This window comes from Oncorhynchus clarkii, chromosome 28 (assembly GCF_045791955.1).
Source record: "Oncorhynchus clarkii lewisi isolate Uvic-CL-2024 chromosome 28, UVic_Ocla_1.0, whole genome shotgun sequence".
Taxonomy (NCBI): Eukaryota; Metazoa; Chordata; class Actinopteri; order Salmoniformes; family Salmonidae; genus Oncorhynchus; species Oncorhynchus clarkii.
In genome coordinates, this window is record NC_092174.1 from 43943983 (window position 1) to 43956660 (window position 12678).

Consider the following 12678-nt stretch of genomic DNA (forward strand, 5'->3'; position numbering starts at 1 on the left):
TCAGCATGACCAAACAGTGATGTTGCCTAGCGATCTCTTGTGTACCTGTTGATGTAATACTTCATATCCTAATTCATTGTGTTGTTATTGTCCCAGGAATGTTCTAAAAGAGCCAACAATGGGAAGTTCACTCTGAGAGATCTACTGGTGGTTCCCATGCAGAGAGTCCTCAAGTACCATCTCCTACTACAGGTATATTTACCACAGACACTAACTATACACTAGATACTCTCACAACCACTGTTAGGAGTCTGTGATATACATTTCCACTGGGGGGCGACAGCCTCCACGTCTTTTCTCTCTCCACTTCTATACTTACCTCTCTGAAGAGAGGGGGAGGGGGAGAGGGAGGGAGAGAGGGAGGGAGAGGGAGAGAGGGAGGGAGAGAGAGAGGGAGGGAGAGGGAGAGAGGGAGGGAGAGGGGGAGGGAGAGGGAGAGGGGGAGGGAGAGAATATTTGTTCATTTGTATTCCCATTATTTGTTGTTTAGAGAAGGAGAGGAGTTGCTTTCAGCAGTCTCTTTTAGAAATAAGGCGAACAAAAGCTCAGATTTCAAAGGAACTGGACATTTGAGTCTTGGTAGGATTGACTCCAGTGGGCTGAACTGCATGTATTTAGCAAGCAGACACAGTGATATCCAAGCAGACACAGTGGGATAAGTTCAGAGAGGGGGAGGGAAGAGGGAGAGAATATTCAGGTTCATCAAGTTCACACAGTAATATCCAAGCAGACACATTGATATCCAAGCAGACACAGTGATATCCAAGCAGACACATTGATATCCAAGCAGACACATTGATATCCAAGCAGACACAGTGATATCCAAGCCGGCACATTGATATCCAAGCAGACACAGTGATATCCAAGCAGACACAGTGATATCCATGCAGACACAGTGATATCCAAGCCGACACAGTGATATCCAAGCCGACACATTGATATCCAAGCCGACACAGTGATATCCAAGCCGACACATTGATATCCAAGCAGACACAGTGATATCCAAGCAGACACAGTGATATCCATGCCGACACATTGATATCCAAGCAGACGCAGTGATATCCATGCCGACACAGTGATATCCAAGCAGACACAGTGATATCCAAGCCGGCACAGTGATATCCAAGCCGGCACATTGATATCCAAGCAGACACAGTGATATCCAAGCAGACACAGTGATATCCAAGCAGACACAGTGATATCCAAGCAGACACAGTGATATCCAAGCAGACACATTGATATCCAAGCAGACACAGTGATATCCAAGCAGACACAGTGATATCCAAGCAGACACAGTGATATCCAAGCAGACGCAGTGATATCCAAACAGACGCAGTGATATCCAAGCAGACACAGACATATCCAAGCAGACACAATGATATCCAAGCAGACACAGTGATATCCAAGCAGACACAGTGATATCCAAGCAGACACAGTGATATCCAAGCAGACACACTGATATCCAAGCAGACACAGTGATATCCAAGCAGACACAGTGATATCCAAGCAGACACAGTGATATCCAAGCAGACACAGTGATATCCAAGCAGACACATTGATATCCAAGCAGACACAGTGATATCCAAGCAGACACAGTGATATCCAAGCAGACACAGTGATATCCAAGCAGACACAGTGATATCCAAGCAAACACAGTGATATCCAAGCAGACACAGTGATATCCAAGCAGACACACTGATATCCAAGCAGACACAGTGATATCCAAGCAGACACAGTGATATCCAAGCAGACACAGTGATATCCAAGCAGACACAGTGATATCCAAGCAGACACAGTGATATCCAAGCCGACACAGTGATATCCAAGCCGACACAGTGATATCCAAGCAGACACATTGATATCCAAGCAAACACAGTGATATCCAAGCAGACACAGTGATATCCAAGCAGACACACTGATATCCAAGCAGACACAGTGATATCCAAGCAGACACAGTGATATCCAAGCAGACACAGTGATATCCAAGCAAACACAGTGATATCCAAGCAGACACAGTGATATCCAAGCAGACACAGTGATATCCAAGCAGACACAGTGATATCCAAGCAGACACACTGATATCCAAGCAGACGCAGTGATATCCAAGCAGACACAGTGATATCCAAGCAGACACAGTGATATCCAAGCCGGCACAGTGATATCCAAGCAGACACAGCGATATCCAAGCAGACACAGTGATATCCAAGCCGACACAGTGATATCCAAGCAGACACAGTGATATCCAAGCCTGACATTTTATGGCTCTGAGGTCCACAAATCAATCCTTTGAAGATGAAGGAAAACTGTACTGCGGATTCACTCTGCTTTTTTTATGGCTTGGTTTCGCTTTCGTGCTGTTATAACATCAATATGATTTTGTTGTGTAGTCCCCCTGTAGGCAAACGTCATAGGAAAAAGAACTGTCCTGTAGTGTAAATCCAGGCTAATTGTGTGTTAATCTAAACCTAATCTTAATCTAAACAGTGTGAAGCTGAGCCTGTGTGTGATTATCACTGGTTATTTCCCTGTTGTCTCTGTCTGTTAGGAGCTGGTCAAACACACCCCCGACGCAGCCGACAAGAACAACCTGAAGACGGCTCTGGACGCCATGAAGGTAATCAGACTGTCTCTCCTCTTCTCTTTACTAAACTACAATCGGAGAATAAGACACTGAATGTGGGACTGTGTGTGTTTGTTGACCCAGGACTTGGCTCAGTATGTCAACGAGGTGAAGAGAGACAAGGAGACTCTGAAGGAGATCAACCAGTATCAACGCTCCATCGAGAACCTGGTAACATAAATCATCATGATTTAGACACATCAATTTGTTTCTATTGTTGTCCAAAGTGCAATGCGGTCCCAGACACATACTGTACTAGTCCTCCGGACCCACACTGAACATGGTCTCACTGATATCATATTAACCACCCCCTCACATTACCTCTCATTACCCCCTCACATTACCTCCCTTACCCCCTTACATTACCTCCCATTACCCTGCACATTATCTTCCCTTACCCCTCACATTACCTCCCATTACCCCCTCACATTACCTCTTTTACCCCCTCACATTACCTCCCTTACCCCCTTACATTACCTCCCATTACCCTGCACATTATCTTCCCTTACCCCTCACATTACCTCCCATTACCCCTCACATTACCTCTCATTACCCTCTCTCATTACCCCCATTACCCTGCACATTATCTTCCCTTACCCCCTCCCATTACCTCCCATTACCCCCTCCAATTCCCTCTCATTACCCCTCACATTCCCTCACATTACTCCCACACATTACCTCTCATTACCCCATCACATTAACTCCCATTACCCCCTTCACATTACCTCACATTACCCCCCTCACATTACCTCCCCTTACCCCCTCCCATTACCTCCCTCCCATTACCTTCCCTTACCCCCTCTCATGACCTCCCCTTACCCCCTCCCATTACCTCCCCTTACCCCCCTCCCATTACCTCCCCTTACCCCCCTCCTATTACCTTCCCTTATCCCCCTCGCATAACCTCCCTTTACCTCCCTCCCATTACCTCCCCTTTCCCCCTCCCATTACCTCTCCCTCCCATTACCTCCCCTTACCCCCCTCCCATTACCTCCCCTCCCTGAAGAACCAACCCCTGGAGAGCTACGGACGGCCCAAGGGGGACGGAGAGGTCCGCATGGTGTCTAATGTTGACAAGAAGAAACAGGACAGGTGAGATGGGATTAGGAAAGGCAGACTGACTACATGCTGGTTTCCCAGACCCACTGATTACAGACTGGTATCCCAGACCCAGTGACTACAGACTGGTATCCCAGAACCAGTGACTACAGACTGGTATCCCAGACCCGGTGACTACAGACTGGTTTCCCAGACCCAGTGACTACAGACTGGTATCCCAGACACAGTGACTACAGACTGGTATCCCAGACCCAGTGACTACAGACTGGTATCCCAGACCCAGTGACTACAGACTGGTTTCCCAGACCCAGTGACTACAGACTGGTATCCCAGACACAGTGACTACAGACTGGTTTCCCAGACCCAGTGACTACAGACTGGTTTCCCAGACCCAGTGACTACAGACTGGTATCCCAGACCCAGTGACTACAGACTGGTATCCCAGACCCAGTGACTACAGACTGGTTTCCCAGACCCAGTGACTACAGACTGGTTTCCCAGACCCAGTGACTACAGACTGGTTTCCCAGACCCAGTGACTACAGACTGGTTTCCCAGACCCACTGATTACAGACTGGTATCCCAGACCCAGTGACTACAGACTGGTTTCCCAGACCCAGTGACTACAGACTGGTTTCCCAGACCCAGTGACTACAGACTGGTTTCCCAGACCCAGTGACTACAGACTGGTTTCCCAGACCCAATGACTACAGACTGGTTTCCCAGACCCACTGACTACAGACTGGTTTCCCAGATCCAGTGACTACAGACTGGTTTCCCAGACCCACTGACTACAGACTGGTTTCCCAGACCCACTGACTACAGACTGGTTTCCCAGACCCAGTGTAACAAATGGGCAACCCGGGTTGGTGCTAAGGAAGGCTATTGCAGCCTGTATATTGTTAATTGTCAGTAGGAGAAGGACTAGCATGTATGGCTTTTTGTCTTCATTATATGGACAGTATGTAAATGTATGTACTTCTTTATGTGCAATATGACAGGATACACACTGTAAACACTGTAAACACTGTAAATAAATAAACACGGTAAATTAACTTGTATGAACTTTGTTTTGGGCGCAGACATATCTTCCTGTTTGACGGGGCTGTGATCGTCTGTAAGAGACGAGGAGACAACTATGAGATGAAGGATGTGATCGATCTCAACTACTTTAAGATCACCAACAACCCCACGCAGGATAGAGAGAGCAAGAAGGTCAGACGCCACAGCCAGGGTACATGTGATCAAAGTGAAAACAAGTTTAGTTTTTAGCCCAAATTCCTTGCATTCATAATTCTCTACTGTTCAAGGGAAAATAGGGGAGGGCTATCAGCTGATCATAGCGACTGTAGAAAACATAAATCAGCTAACTACTTAAAAATATATATATATATTTAACCTTTATTTAACTAGGCAAGTCAGTTGAGAACAAATTCTTATTTACAATGACGGCCTACCAAAAGGCAAAAGGGGGCTGGGATTAAAAGATACACATCACGACACCACAACACTACATAAAGAGAGACCTAAAACCAACAACATAGCAAGGCAGCAACACATGACAACACAGCATAGTAGCAAAACAACATAACAACAACATGGTAGCAGTACAAAACATGGTACAAACATGATTGGGCACAGATAGCAGCACAAAGGTCAACAAGCACAAAGGTCAACTTAGCTAGCTAACTGTTCGCTATGCTGTTGTAACAATTAAACTACTCTTTACCTGTGATTGGAGTTTGTTCTGCTGCTAACATCTACATTGTAGGCCTACTAAAGAAAAGGTAAAATTGAACCCTTTCCTGTCCCTGATCATGAGAGATGACACACAACAGTTAGAAGTAGTCAGTGTGCCACTGCTGGTTTAGCTAGTTTGATGGGCAATTCTTTACAGAACAGGAGATAAAAGACTAAAAGTAATATAACATTTCTCTGGATTAAAAAACAAATGCTTCCAATCTCATAGGGCTCTGGGGTTACCTACCCTGTTGGTTTTCTATCTGTCTACCTGCCTGGCCTAACTCTACCACTTACCTGCACCAACAACCCTGACCAACAACCCCGTCCAGGATAGAGAGAGCAGTTGACGAAAATGTTAATGGTGATAATATAGGATGCCAAATCAAATCATGTTAATACAGGGTGATGTTAAAACCTCTACAGGATCGGTGTCCCGACCTCGGGACGGTTGAGCTAACGTAGGCTAATGCATGAGGTTATAAGTAACAAGACCATTTCCCAGGACATAGAGATACAGTGGGTTCATCCTTTAAAAGTTGTAGTGTGCCACAGAATTCTATGGCACGTTATTTAAGTGCCAACCACTGGTACCATTAATGCTAGTTAGTGCTAGTTTGACCACCAATGGGTGTCTTTGAGAATCATTTTATAGCCTTCAATAGTGGCTCTACTAGAGAATTGAAAACCTTTTTTTTTGTAAGAACATAGTATATTGGACTGATTTTAAGAAGTGTTGCTTAATTCATTGGATTAATATTATGATGTTTCTATTCCAAGAAAAACAAAAAAAACTCAGGGTTTCCGTTAGCATGGAATGGAAAATATGGCGCTGTACAACATGATGGTTGGGAGTACCGTACTGGGTTATTTAGCTAAATAATCCCTGTGTCGTGCGGGCACACGGGAGACCGGGGAGGATGGATTAGGCTGTTCTTGTAAATAAGAATTTGTTCTTAACTGACTTGCCTAGTTATATAGAGGTTAGACTAGAGCATAACATTTATACACCCTAATTTTCTAATATTAGTCTAACCAATACCCAAACTGAGAATTAGTGAAAATATAAATCTCTGATTTATCAAGACCAGTCCCCATGTTTGTCTCAGAGAAGCGTGAAACAGTGTTAAAATAGTTGTAGGCTTTTGTTTCAAATCCTATTGCTTCTAACTTCAATATGCTCTTTAAATAAATAAGACCAACACCACTTTTAACAGCACATTACTCAACACTAGTGAGACTCAAGTCGCCTACGGTAGGGCTACAGTATATCAAAAAATATGACGTGACTCTCCGCCACATCATTGGGGCGGCAGGGTAGCCTAGTGGTTAGAGCGTTGGACTAGCAACCGAAATATAGGAGGGTGTTAATATAGGGGGATTTTCATATAAGGGGGTTTTAAGAAGGGATGTTAATATAGGGGGGTATTAATATAGGGGGGTGTTAATATAGGGGGGTGTTCATATAGGGGGGTGTTCATATAGGGGGGTGTTAATATAGGGGGGTGTTAATAAGGGATGTTAATATAGGAAGGTGTTAATAAGGGATGTTAATATAGGGGGGTGTTAATATAGGGGGGTGTTAATAAGGGATGTTAATATAGGAGGGTGTTAATAAGGGATGTTAATATAGGGGGGTGTTAATAAGGGATGTTAATATAGAAGGGTGTTAATATAGGGGGATGTTAATATAGGAGGGTGTTAATATAAGGGGGTGTTAATATAGGGGGGTGTTAATAAGGGATGTTAATATAGGAGGGTGTTAATATAGGGGGATGTTAATATAGGAGGGTGTTAATATAGGAGGGTGTTAATAAGGGATGTTAATATAGCAGGGTGTTAATATAGGAGGGTGTTAATAAGGGATGTTAATATAGGATGTTAATATAGGATATTAATATAGGGGGGTGTTAAAATAGGGGGGTGTTAATACGGGATGTTAATATAGGGGTGTTAATATAGGAGGGTGTTAATATAGGAGGGTGTTAATAAGGGATGTTAATATAGGGGGTGTTAAAATCAAATCAAATCAAATCAAATCAAATTTTATTTGTCACATACACATGGTTAGCAGATGTTAATGCGAGTGTAGCGAAATGCTTGTGCTTCTAGTTCCGACAATGCAGTAATAACCAACAAGTAATCTAACTAACAATTCCAAAACTACTGTCTTGTACACAGTGTGAGGGGATAATGTTAATAAGGGATGTTAATATAGGAGGGTGTTAATAAGGGATGTTTATATAGGGGGGTGTTAATATAGGGGGGTGTTAATAAGGGATGTTAATATAGGTTGTTAATATAAGGGGGTGTTAATATAGGGGGGTGTTAATATAGGGGGGTGTTAATATAGGGGGGTGTTAATATAGGGGGGTGTTAATATAGTAGGGTGTTAATAAGGGATGTTAATATAGGATATTAATATAAGGGGATGTTAATATAGGGGGGGTGTTAATATAGGGGGTGTTAATAAGGGATGTTAATATAGGATATTTATATAAGGGGATGTTAATATAGGGGGGTGTTAATATAGGAGGGTGTTAATATAGGGGGGGTGTTAATAAGGGATGTTAATATAGGAGGTTGTTAATAAGGGATGTTAATATAGGGGGGTGTTAATATAGGGGGGTGTTAATATAGGGGGGTGTTAATAAGGGATGTTAATATAGGAGGGTGTTAATATAGGGTGGTGTTAATAAGGGATGTTAATATAGGGGGGTGTTAATAAGGGATGGTAATATAGGAGGGTGTTAATAAGGGATGTTAATATAGGGGGGGTGTTAATATAGGGGGGTGTTAATAAGGGATGTTAATATAGGAGGGTGCTAATAAGGGATGTTAATATAGGGGGGTGTTAATAAGGGATGTTAATATAGGGGGGTGTTAATAAGGGATGTTAATATAGGAGGGTGTTAATAAGGGATGTTAATATTGGGGGGTGTTAATATAGGGAGGTGTTAATATAGGGGGGTGTTAATATAGGACGGTGTTAATATAGGACGGTGTTAATATAGGGGGTGTTAATAAGGGATGTTAATATAGGGGGGTGTTAATATAGGGAGGTGTTAATATAGGGAGGTGTTAATATAGGACGGTGTTAATATAGGACGGTGTTAATATAGGGGGTGTTAATAAGGGATGTTAATATAGGGGGGTGTTAATATAGGGGGGTGTTAATATAGGAGGGTATTAATATAGGAGGGTGTTAATAAAGGGGGGTGTTAATATAGGGGGGTGTTAATATAGGAGGGTGTTAATAAGGGATGTTAATATAAGGGGGGTGTTAATGTAGGGGGGTGTTAATAAGGGATGTTAATATAGGATGTTAATATAGGATATTAATATAGGAGGGTGTTAATATAGGAGGGTGTTAATAAGGGATGTTAATATAGGGGGTGTTAATATAGGGGGTGTTAATATAGGGGTGTTAATATAGGGGGGTGTTAATATAGGGGGGGTGTTAATATAGGAGGGTGTTAATAAGGGATGTTAATATAGGGGGGTGTTAATATAGGGGGGTGTTAATAAGGGATGTTAATATAGGGGGGTGTTAATATAGGAGGGTGTTAATAAGGGATGTTAATATAGGATGTTAATATAGGATATTAATATAGGCGGGTGTTAATAAGGGATGTCAATATAGAGGGGTGTTAATAAGGGATGTTAATATAGGATATTAATATAGGGGGATGTTAATATAAGGGGATGTTAATATAGGATGTTAATATAGGATGTTAATATAGGATATTAATATAGGAGGGTGTTAATAAGGGATGTTAATATTGGAGGGTGTTAATATAGGAGGGTGTTAATAAAGGATGTTAATATAAGGGGATGTTAATATAGGATGTTAATATAGGATGTTAATATAGGATATTAATATAGGAGGGTGTTAATAAGGGATGTTAATAAGGGGATGTTAATATAGGATATTAATATAGGGGGGTGTTAATAAGGGATGTTAATAAGGGATGTTAATATAGGATATTAATATAGGGGGATGTTAATATATGATATTAATATAGGATATTAATATAGGGGGGTGTTAATAAGGGATGTTAATAAGGGATGTTAATATAGGATATTAATATAGGGGGGTGTTAATAAGGGATGTTAATAAGGGATGTTAATATAGGAGGGTGTTAATATAGGGGGGGTGTTAATAAGGGATGTTAATATAGGAGGTTGTTAATAAGGGATGTTAATATAAGGGGGTGTTAATATAGGGGGGTGTTAATATAGGGGGGTGTTAATAAGGGATGTTAATATAGGAGGGTGTTAATATAGGGTGGTGTTAATAAGGGATGTTAATATAGGGGGGTGTTAATAAGGGATGGTAATATAGGAGGGTGTTAATAAGGGATGTTAATATAGGGGGGGTGTTAATATAGGGGGGTGTTAATAAGGGATGTTAATATAGGAGGGTGCTAATAAGGGATGTTAATATAGGGGGGTGTTAATAAGGGATGTTAATATAGGGGGGTGTTAATAAGGGATGTTAATATTGGGGGGTGTTAATATAGGGAGGTGTTAATATAGGGGGGTGTTAATATAGGGGGGTGTTAATATAGGACGGTGTTAATATAGGACGGTGTTAATATAGGGGGTGTTAATAAGGGATGTTAATATAGGGGGGTGTTAATATAGGGGGGTGTTAATATAGGAGGGTATTAATATAGGAGGGTGTTAATAAAGGGGGGTGTTAATATAGGGGGGTGTTAATATAGGAGGGTGTTAATAAGGGATGTTAATATAAGGGGGGTGTTAATGTAGGGGGGTGTTAATAAGGGATGTTAATATAGGATGTTAATATAGGATATTAATATAGGAGGGTGTTAATATAGGAGGGTGTTAATAAGGGATGTTAATATAGGGGGTGTTAATATAGGGGTGTTAATATAGGGGGGTGTTAATATAGGGGGGGTGTTAATATAGGAGGGTGTTAATAAGGGATGTTAATATAGGGGGGTGTTAATATAGGGGGGTGTTAATAAGGGATGTTAATATAGGGGGGTGTTAATATAGGAGGGTGTTAATAAGGGATGTTAATATAGGATGTTAATATAGGATATTAATATAGGCGGGTGTTAATAAGGGATGTCAATATAGAGGGGTGTTAATAAGGGATGTTAATATAGGATATTAATATAGGGGGATGTTAATATAAGGGGATGTTAATATAGGATGTTAATATAGGATGTTAATATAGGATATTAATATAGGAGGGTGTTAATAAGGGATGTTAATAAGGGGATGTTAATATAGGATATTAATATAGGGGGGTGTTAATAAGGGATGTTAATAAGGGATGTTAATATAGGATATTAATATAGGGGGATGTTAATATATGATATTAATATAGGATATTAATATAGGGGGGTGTTAATAAGGGATGTTAATAAGGGATGTTAATATAGGATATTAATATAGGGGGGTGTTAATAAGGGATGTTAATAAGGGATGTTAATATAGGATAATAATATTAGGGGGTGTTAATATAGGGGGGTGTTAATATAGGGGGGTGTTAATATATTCAGGCTGTAACAACAAAATGTGCAAAAAGTCAAAGGGTGTGAATACTTTCTGAAGGCACGGTGTGTGTGCGTGCGTGTGTGAGAGAGAGAGAGAGAGAGAGAGAGAGAGAGAGAGAGAGAGAGAGAGAGAGAGAGAGAGAGAGAGAGAGAGAGAGAGAGAGAGAGAGAGAGAGAGAGAGAGAGAGAGAGTAACTTTGCCATTCACTCTCTCCTTGTCTTCCTCTCTCCCTCCCCAGTGGTTCTATGGTTTCTACCTGACCCATCAGCAGGGGCAGAGCGGCTTTGAGTTCTTCTTCAAGACCAAGGAGCTGAAGAAGAAGTGGCTGGACCAGTTTGACATGGCAATGTGAGCTGGGGCTACGTCTGTACTCTGTGTCTGTGAAGTGTCATGGTGGTCCTGTGCCTCTCAGTTCGTAGACACAAGTGGTGCGTTCAGCTCCATTGAACGTTTCCTACATTGCAGAACGGTTTGCACCAAAATTGTTCTTGTACATTGTACAGACTTTGAAGTACATTTACACTTTTTGGTAGGTGTGGCAGGGTGTGGCTTGAAGCAACACGTGATGTATTTAAAGGGCAACGGTGCATTTTGAGCCCACAACCCATCCCCTCCCTGTCTTTCAACTGGTCGTTCAGTGCCCCACCTTTCTCCATTTAATTGAACGTTCCACTACATTTAGTGTTTTTTAATACTGAATGTGGCTCGGGATTGTGGGTTTGATTCCTGCTCCGTGGCCACCCATATGAAAAATGTACGCTCGCATGACTGTAGTGAAGGAAATGACTTGTTAAATCAGCCAGGTCGCTTAAGATCCACTGTGAAATAAGACCGTCCGTCCAGGTAAGCAGGACGTCAGGAGACGTCAGGAGATTACTTCAAACCCGGGCCACTAGGGGCAATGGTGAGCACTATTACCATCAAGTAGACTTGGGTTTTACTGAGGCGTTGTGGAAGGGGGATGGAGAATGGGCGTAAACCGTGAGCTCTTGCTCCGAGGCTATGGCATTCAGTCTCAGTGCAATTTATTTGTTGTTATTTTTTGTTTGAACCCTATCCTAAATCTTAACCATTAACTTTACCATTTGGAATTAATACCTTGACTTAACCTTTGAAATGTAACCTTTATGGACAAACGTCTGATTCTGCACTGTGAAAGCTTGTTGGCTAAAAGGCACATACAGTGCCTTCAGAAAGTCTTCCTACCCCTTGACTTATTCCACATTTATTTGTGTTACAGCCTCAATTCAAAATCCAATTCAATTCAAAATCACCCATGTGCACACAATACCCCATAATGACAAAGTGAAAATATGTTTTTTTGAAATGTTGGAAAATTTATTGAAATTGAGATACAGAAATCTCTCATTTGCATAAGTATTCATACCCCTGAGTACTTTGTAGAAGCACCTTTGACAGCGGTTACAGCATTGAGTCTTTCTGTGTAAGTCTTTCCACACCTGCATTGTAAACATCTTGCCCATTATTCTTTTCTAAATTCTTCAAGCTCTGTCAAATTGGTTGTTGATCATTTCTAGACAACCATTTTCAGGTCTTGTCATCGATTTTCAAGTAGAAAAGTAAAGTCAAAACTGTAACTAGGCCACTGAGGAACATTCACTGTCTTTTCGGGCTCCCGAGTGGCACAGTGGTCTAAGGCACTGCATCTCAGTGCTAGAGGCATCACTTCAGACCCTGGTTCGATTCTAGGCTGTATCACAACAGGCC

At 41.8% G+C, this 12678-nt stretch overlaps 1 protein-coding gene across 1 annotated transcript in view; it reads left to right on the plus strand.

Moving 5' to 3' along the window:
- The window catches only part of LOC139386866 (guanine nucleotide exchange factor VAV3-like), a 105553-nt gene that overhangs the window by 46901 nt on the left and 45974 nt on the right, over nucleotides 1-12678 (plus strand). The window contains exons 10-15 of the mRNA XM_071132725.1: nucleotides 97-192; nucleotides 2546-2614; nucleotides 2705-2791; nucleotides 3627-3712; nucleotides 4761-4893; nucleotides 11189-11298. Coding sequence (XP_070988826.1) covers nucleotides 97-192; nucleotides 2546-2614; nucleotides 2705-2791; nucleotides 3627-3712; nucleotides 4761-4893; nucleotides 11189-11298 — 581 coding nt within the window. The remainder of the gene's footprint in view (nucleotides 1-96; nucleotides 193-2545; nucleotides 2615-2704; nucleotides 2792-3626; nucleotides 3713-4760; nucleotides 4894-11188; nucleotides 11299-12678) is intronic.